General features: G+C 58.4%; 1 protein-coding gene across 1 annotated transcript; it reads left to right on the top strand.

Moving 5' to 3' along the window:
- The first annotated feature begins 5,807 nt into the window (after positions 1–5,807).
- On the top strand, positions 5,808–8,262 carry LOC136567816 (inhibin beta C chain-like). The gene is made up of 3 exons (XM_066567567.1): positions 5,808–5,827; positions 6,111–6,913; positions 7,523–8,262. The coding sequence occupies exons 1-3, from the start codon at positions 5,808–5,810 to the stop codon at positions 8,260–8,262; spliced, it is 1,563 nt and encodes a 520-aa protein (XP_066423664.1).
- Positions 8,263–8,594: the final 332 nt, after the last annotated feature.

An 8,594-nucleotide genomic window follows, 5' to 3' on the forward strand; every position in this document is an offset into this window, starting at 1 on the left:
ACATCCTCCCAGCAGAGTTGGGTCATCCTGGAGGGCTGGTGACACTGGGGAAGGGATGGAAGGGATGGAAGGGACACAAACATGTGGCAGTTTGTCCCACATCGTCCCTGCTGGAGCAGGGACCCCCGTCTCCCCCGGTCCAGGTGTCCCCAGGGAAGGGAGGAAGGCTCAGGGATCGATCCCGTCTGGGCCCCAAGGCCGCTTGCGCAAACCCAGAGAGGGTTTGGTGTTTGTTTTATCCCTTCCTTTTCCAACTCCTCGTTTCACTGTCTATATTTATTGAACAAACAGCTTCCCTGGAGCCAGGGCCAAGCTTCCTGGGATGCAGCAGCTGTGGGGACACAGGGAAGGGACAGGAGAGCCCTTGGCTGCTGCTGTGGTCCTACAGAGCCCTCAGCTCAAGCAGCACAAGCCTGAGATGCTGAGCTGAGCTTTGTCCCACTCCCAAGGAAAGAGACACCCTAATCTTAACCCTAATCTTAATCCTAACCCTTCCTCACCCTAATCTTAACCCTAATCCTTCTTCACCCTAATTTTAACCCTAACTCTTCCTCACCCTAATCTTAACCCTAATCCTTCCTCACCCTAATCTTAACCCTAATCTGAACCTTAACCCTTCCTCACCCTAATCTTAACCCTAATCTTAACCCTAATCTTAACCCTAACCCTTCCTTACCCTAATCTTAACCCTAATCTTAACCCTAATCTTAACCCTAACCCTTCCTCACCCTAATCTTAACCCTAATCCTTCCTCACGCCAGCACAGCTCAGGAATTCCAACGTGGCCCTTCCCATGGAGGATGAGGAGGGTGCAGTTAGGGCAGAGTGATCCTTCCTCCCTGCCGTGACTCCCTGCGCTGCTGGTGTCCCCTGATGTCCCCAGGAGGGTTTGGAAGGGGTGGCTGAGGCCCAGGGCTGGGAGATTTTCCTGTTGGGGCCAGTGGGGATCCCACCCTGCAGCCCCCAGCACAGCCATGGGGACGTGGACACGACCCCAGCCCAGCAATGCCATGGGGACACGGAATCAATCCAGATGTGATGGGGACAGACACGATGTCCCCTTGGTCTCCACTCCAAGAGAGAAGAGTGATTCTTCCTCCCTGCCGTGATTCCCTGCTCTGCTGGTGTTCCCTGATGTCCCCAGAAGGGTTTGGAAGGGGTGGCTGAGGCCCAGGGCTGGGAGATTTTCCTGTTGGGGCCAGTGGGGATCCCACCCTGCAGCCCCCAGCCCAGCACAGCCATGGGGACATGGAATCCATGGAATCAACCCAGATGTGACCCAGGTGGGGACAGACACGATGTCCCCTTGGTCTCCACTCTGGGAGGGGACAGAGGTGCTGGAAGGAGCCTTTGCCAGAATCAACAGCGCCTGAAGCAAAGGTCCAAGCACGCTGTGCCAGGTGTCCCCTGGGCAGCTGCAGCTCCCAGGAGGGGTGGGAATTTCTAACAGTCCCTTCCCTTGCCTTGAGAGGAGTTAATGTTTAATTCCCAGGCCCATGGCCCATTCCCAGCCAGGGCCACCACTCTGGGCACTGCTGCTCTTCCCCCAGGAAGAGGAAACGGCCTCAGGCTGTGTCAGGAGAGGTTTAGGTTGGAGATTAAGGAAAAGCTCATCGTGGAAAGAGTGGCCAAGCCTGGAATGGGTTGTCCAAGGCAATGGTGGAGTCACCATCACTGGAAATGTTCAAAAATATCTGGGGACGTGGTTTAGTGGTGGCCTTGGCTGTGCTGGGTTAATGGCTGGGCTGAATGATGCAGGTTTTTCCAACTTTAATGATTCCATGATTAATTCCACGATTCCATTATTAATTCAATTATTCCATTATTAATTCCACAATTCCATTATTAATTCCATTATTAATTCCATTATTAATTCCACGATTCCATAATTAATTCCATGATTCCATTATTAATTCCATGATTAATTCCATTATTCCATGATTGATTCCATGATTAGTTCCATGATTAATTCCATGATTAATTCCATAATTAATTCCATGATTCCATTATTAATTCCATGATTCCATTATTAATTCCATATTAATTCCATTATTCCATTATTAATTCCATTATTAATTCCACAATTCCATTATTAATTCCATGAATAATTCCATAATTGATTCCATTATTCCATGATTAATTCCATGATTAATTCCATGATTAATTTCACAACTCCATTATTAATTCCACAACTCCATTATTAATTCCACGATTCCATGATTAATTCCATGATTAATTCCATGATTAACTCCATGATTAACTCCACCATTCCATGCTCAGGTGCTGCTGCACCAACTCTTGGGGGGGTCCTGGCTTAGCCCGGCCGCTGTCACCTGCAGGTCAGGTCAGCGGGTGCCACGCTCACCCCAACGGCCACAGGGTCAGAGAACCCAGGAGCCATGTGTGCACCTGCTGCTGGGCCCAGGGGGACCTTGTGCGGGTATTTTGGTCAGGTCAGTGCCTGGGCTTTGCTTTCTGGGAACCGCTTAATCAACAACACAATTATGCAATGGGTGCAAGAGCTCCGCGCTCACCCCTGCCCCAGATCCTGGGCTGGAGCGTGCTGGGGAGCACGAGCTGAGAGGGGATGGGATGGGATCCATGGGATGGGGTGGGATCCATGGGATGGGATGGGATGGGGTGGGATCCATGGGATGGGGTGGGATCCATGGGATGGGATGGGGTGGGATGGGATGGGATGGGATGGGATGGAGTGGGGTGGGGTGGGATGGGATGGGGTGGGGTGGGGTGGGATGGGGTGGGATGGGATGGGGTGGGATGGGATGGGATGGGATCCATGGGATGGGATGGGATGGGATGGGATCCATGGGATGGGATGGGATGGGGTGGGATCCATGGGATGGGATGGGGTGGGATGGGATGGGATGGGATGGGATGGGATGGAATGGGATCCATGGGATGGGATGGGATCCATGGGATGGGGTGGGATGGGATGGGATGGGATGGGATGGGATGGGATGGGATCCATGGGATGGGGTGGGATGGGATGGGATGGAATGGGATCCATGGGATGGGGTGGGATCCATGGGATGGGATGGGGTGGGATGGGATGGGGTGGGGTGGGGTGGGGTGGGGTGGGATCCATGGGATGGGATGGGGTGGGATGGGATGGGATGGGATGGGATGGGATGGGATGGGATGGGATGGGATGGGATGGGATGGGATGCTCTTACCGAGCTGGAGGTGCCTGGGGGTTCATGGGGTGCTGCCCCATGCACAGGGATCTGCGCAGGATCTTTGGGAAGACCCCACTCACAGCCTGGAATGGAGGGTGGGTGTTTGGAGAGTTCTCATCCATTTTTTTCCCACATTTTGTCTCCTGTTTCTGCTGTGTCTCCTGGTTCCTGTGTGTTCCACAGCCCCAGCCCTGGCTCTGGGAGCTGGCAGGGATGGGGGAACACAGCACAGCTGGGGATGGGATGTTCTTGCTGAGCTGGAGGTGCTGTGGGGGTTCATGGGGTGCTGTCCCATGCACAGGGATCCAGGCAGGGTCAATCCCTTTGGGGAGACCCCACTCAGAGCCTGGAATGGAGGGTGGGTGTTCTGGACAGTGTTCATGTGAGAGATGAGAGAGTTCTCATCTCTTTTGTCACATTTTGTCTCCTGTTTCTGCTGTGCCCCAGCCCCAGCCCTGGCTCTGGGAGCTGGCAGGGATGGGGAACACATCCCAGCTGGGGATGGGTGTGTGGGGCACAAGGAGCCTGTCCAACATGGAGCAGGTACCCAGATACCTGAGAGGGGGCCTGAACATGTGTGAGTGTGCATCACAGAATCCAGGATGGTTTGGGTTGGAAGGGACCTTAAAGCTCATCCAGTTCCACCCCTGCTATGGACAAGGACCTTCCACCATCCCAGGTTGCTCCAAGCCCTGTCCAACGTGGCCTTGACCACTTCAGGGATGGGGAGGCTTCTCTGGGCTGCCTCACCAGCCCCACAGTGAGGAACTGCTCCCCCATATCCCACCCCATTCCATCCCTGTCAGTGGGCAGCCACCACCCCTGATCCCTCTGCATGGGGCAGAACCCCATGAATTTTATTTTTTTTTAATCAAATAATTAAACCATATATCCTACATTATCCAAATCATTTGTAATCAATATTCCTCTGTATTTCCTAGTATCAAAAACAATAAGCAACTGTCATCATCACTCCATAACCAACCCCAAACAGACACAGAATTAACCCCAGAACTAACCCCCCCTATAAAACCAAACAAAAATACAAACCATGATCATAAATCATCAACCAATCAGCCACCAAATTTTACGTTCTTGTAGCTTATAAAAAGCAGGACACTGAAGGTGTCGAGGTGTCACACACACCCAGTGGGCAGCCACCACCCCTGATCCCTCTGCATGGGGCAGCACCCCATGAATAGATTTATTTTTTTAATCAAATAATTAAACCATATACCCCTACATTATCCAAATGGATAATGTGAAGAACTGCTCCCCCATATCCCACCCAGCTCCATCCCCTGTCACTGGGCAGCCACCACCCCTGCTCCTGCCACTCCAGCTGCTTTCAGAGTCTCTCTCCATGTGGCAGCACCTTTACCTGTGAGCCCGAGTGCCCTGGAGGTGCCACCTGCCCCATCCCTCCCTGCCCCGCAGCCAGGGCTCCCAGGCCCTGTGGGATCTGTGCTCCAGGCCACCCTGTGCCCCCTGGCTCCTCTCTGTTGACATTCCTGGGCTATTCTGGGAGCTGCCAGCCAGCTGAGCCCTTTGCCCCTTGCTCTGGGGTTGCATCACCTCCTGTGGGTGCTTTTTCCCAGACTCTGTTTACATGGCACCTCTGGCTTGCCCAGGCCCAGGGGCTCTGTGTGGTCAAGACCTTGGAGCTGGTGCAGTGGGCACAGGACATGCTGGAGCCCTGGCCTGGCAGGGCTTCAAGTGCCCTGGCTTCTCTGCCAAGCCCCCGACACCCTGGTGGCATCTTGCATCACCTTGGTCAGGTTTTCTGCCAGCCCCTGCCCTGCCTCAGCCTGCACATCCCGCTCCAAAGAGTCTGAGGAACATCCTCAGCTCGGTGTGAGGAACATCCTCAGCTTGGTGTGAGGAACATCCTCAGCTTGGTGTGAGGAACATCCTCAGCTTGGTGTGAGGAACATCTGAGCTTGGTGTGAGGAACATCTGATCTTGGTGTGAGGAACATCCTCAGCTTGGTGTGAGGAACATCCTCAGCTCGGTGTGAGGAACATCCTCAGCTTGGTGTGAGGAACATCCTCAGCTCGGTGTGAGGAACATCTGAGCTTGGTGTGAGGAACATCTGAGCTTGGTGTGAGGAACATCTGAGCTTGGTGTGAGGAACATCCTCAGCTTGGTGTGAGGAACATCTGAGCTTGGTGTGAGGAACATCCTCAGCTCGGTGTGAGGAACACCTTCAGCTTGGTGTGAGGAACATCCTCAGCTCGGTGTGAGGAACACCTTCAGCTCAGTGTGAGGAACATCCTCAGCTCAGTGTGAGGAACATCCTCAGCTCAGTGTGAGGAACATCCTCAGCTCAGTGTGAGGAACATCCTCAGCTTGGTGTGAGGAACATCTGAGCTCGGTGTGAGGAACATCCTCAGCTTGGTGTGAGGAACATCCTCAGCTTGGTGTGAGGAACACCTTCAGCTCGGTGTGAGGAACATCCTCAGCTTGGTGTGAGGAACACCTTCAGCTTGGTGTGACTCTGGCTGCCACCTCCTGAGCCCTCAGGACACACAAATCCCCTTTTTTATTTTGTGAGGAGGAGGAGGGAACACGCTGCACACTGACCCTTCCCAGCTCTGCCCCGGGCTGAGGATGGACCAGGTGGTCCAAGGGTGGGTTCAGACCCCCAAAACCTGCTGGGAGTGACAAAAGCCCAGAGATGTGACAGTGCCCTGATCCCTGCTGGGTCCTATAACGGGATTGGCACCGCCAGGGTGGCTCGAGGGTGCCCGGGGGGCAGTGCCCAGGCTGGGGCAGCTCTGTGGCGTCCAGGGATGGGCAGCCGAGCTGGGATCCCTCCGGCTGCCTCTGCTGGCCGGGATTTTCCCCAGGCCTCCCTCCCTGAAGGTTCTGGAGGATCTTTGTGGGGCTGGCCGCGGTTTCTCTTCCCCGCAGGCAGAGCCCCTCGCCCACAGCTCTGCCCACCCCGCTGTTTGCCCACCCCCGTGGGAACTTCCCCGTGTCCCGACCCCACTCGTGTCCAGCCCACCGGTGCTGGGCGCCCCGTGGGACTCCTCCCGCCATTCCCCGCCGGTTGGCGAGGCCCGGGAACGGGCGGGGAGGCGGGGGTGGGGTGCTAATCCCGGTAATCCCCGACTTTGGGACGGGACGGGCAGGTGCGGCGGCCAATGGCGGGGGGCGGGGGGGCGGCGGCACCGCCCCCGGCCGCAGGTGCCCAAAGCAGGCCCCGCCGCACCGCTGCCGGTGCCGGTACCGCTGCCGGTGCCGCTCCCGTCCCGTGCGCGCTGCTCCCGCTGCCCCTCCCGTCCCATCCATCCCAGACGGGTCGCTCCCTCTGGTGCCGGTGACGGTCCCGCCCCGTCGGTGCCGCTGCCGCTGCTCGTCCCGTGCCGTCCGGTGGGCGCGGATGGCTCCGCCGGGCCCGTGGCTGCTGCTGGCCGCGGCTCTGTGCGCGGCGGTGGCGGCGGCGGCGGCGGCGGCCGAGCCCCGGTGCCCGTCGTGCCCGGCGGGCCCGGAGCGGTGGCTGCTGGAGGAGGTGGCCAAGAAGCAGCTGCTGGAAAAGCTGCGGCTCCGCGATCGCCCGCGCCTCGCCCACGCCGTGCCCCGCGCCGCCGTGACCCGCGCCCTGCGGCGGCTGCAGGCGGGAGGCGCCCGCCGGAGCCCCGCTGGTACCGGCGGTGAGGAGGAGGAGGAGGAGGAGGAGCAGAGCTACGAGATCATCAGTTTCGCGGAGACAGGTGGGTGCTCGGTCCCTCAGAGCCCGGTGAGCCCCGGGACGTGGGGTCCGTGTCCGTGTCCTGGGGACCCCCGGGGAACCGGAGCCCCGCGGGCTGTGCGTGACTCGGGAGTCCCCGCACCCGTTGAGCATCGGTGACATCCCGGCAGGTGGGAGGTGGTTGGAGACAGGTGGGTGGCGGTCCCCGAGAGCCCGGTGAGCCCCGGGGTGTGGGGTTCATGTCCTGGGGACCCCCGGGGACTCGGGGACCCGCGGGCTGTGCGTGACTCGGGAGTCCTCGCACCCTCCGCGCACCGGTGACATCCCGGCAGGGACAGAGGGGGAGGTGGTTCCTCTCCTGCTCCTGCTGGTCGGGACATTTGTTTTGTCCCCTAAAAACGTGAGGGTCCCCAGGGTGGCTGGGACTCTTGAGTTGGGAGCTGCAGGAATAATTTGGGGGGCTGGAAGCGCTTTCCAGCCTCACCCCGTGAGGAGAAGGGCCAGGTGAGAGCAGGGTCCCCCTCTGCACCCCTTCTGTCTGTCCTCCACAGAAAAAGCTGGAAGTTTGGACTCTCTGGATGGCCGGGGAGCATCCCTCAACGCTCACCTTCTCATCCCTTTCTTCCCCCAGATCTCACATCTCCCTCCAGTTTGGGGCTGCAATTCCAGTTCAGCCAAGCGCAGGACCAGGACCTTCGCATCCTGCAGGCTCAGCTCTGGCTCTACCTGCGAGTTCCCCGCTCCGGCCTCACCCTGAGGATCTTCCTGGCCTCCAAAACCGGGGCTGGGGCTGGGGGCAACCGCACGCTGCTGGGGGAGAGGCGGCTGAGCACGGCGGGCAGCGGCTGGAGCTCCGTCCCCCTCCTGCCGGGGCTCCAGGGCTTCTTCTCCGGGCACAGCCGGACCCTGCGGCTGGAACTGGACGGCAGCGATGTCACGGCCCAGCTCAACGCCAGCCGGTCCCACCAGCCCTTCCTGGTGGCCAAAGTGAAGGTGAGGGAGCCCGGACACCGCGTGGCCAAGCGCAGCCTCCGCTGCAGCCAGAATTCCGATCTCTGCTGCCGCAGGGATTTCTACGTGGATTTCCGCGACATCGGCTGGAACGATTGGATCATCAAGCCCGAGGGCTACCAGATCAATTACTGCGTGGGCCAGTGCCCTCTGCACGTGGCTGGCAGCCCTGGCATGGCCTCTTCCTTCCACACAGCCGTCTTCAACCTGGTCAAAGCCAACAATGTCCAAGCCTCGGGCCATTCCTGCTGCGTGCCCACGCGGCGCCGCCCGCTCTCCGTGCTCTACTTCGATCGCAACAGCAACATCGTCAAGACTGACATTCCCGACATGATCGTGGATTCTTGTGGCTGTAGTTAGGGCTGGGGGAGATGCGGTGGGACCCTCCCTTTCTCCAGGATTGTCCTGCTGCTGGAGGGGGAGGCAGCTGGAGAGCTCCACAAGCCCTCGGTGCATCCCTTTGGAGGGGTTGGGAGGGCGAGGGTCTCGTCAGGGGGAGCAGAGGGGGCTTTGGGGACACATGGGACAGAGCCAAGGCCACATCAGAGTGCCCAAAGCTGGGCTGGGGGTGTTGATGACTCCGGACATCGCTGCTGCGCTGTTCCCGAGCTGATCCCACATTCCTGGTGCTCACATTCCCCACCTGGTTCACGTTCCGTGTCCCGTGAGGGGTTGGGACGTGGCTGCCTTGG

This window comes from Molothrus aeneus, chromosome 30 (genome assembly GCF_037042795.1).
Source record: "Molothrus aeneus isolate 106 chromosome 30, BPBGC_Maene_1.0, whole genome shotgun sequence".
Classification (NCBI taxonomy): Eukaryota; Metazoa; Chordata; class Aves; order Passeriformes; family Icteridae; genus Molothrus; species Molothrus aeneus.

Coding starts and splice junctions, on each gene's coding strand:
- LOC136567816 (XM_066567567.1), top strand. CDS start 5,808: ATGGACCAGGTGGTCCAAGG. Junction 5,828..6,110: donor ATGGACCAGGTGGTCCAAGG/GTGGGTTCAGAC, acceptor TCTTCCCCGCAG/GCAGAGCCCCTCGCCCACAG. Junction 6,914..7,522: donor CATCAGTTTCGCGGAGACAG/GTGGGTGCTCGG, acceptor TTCTTCCCCCAG/ATCTCACATCTCCCTCCAGT.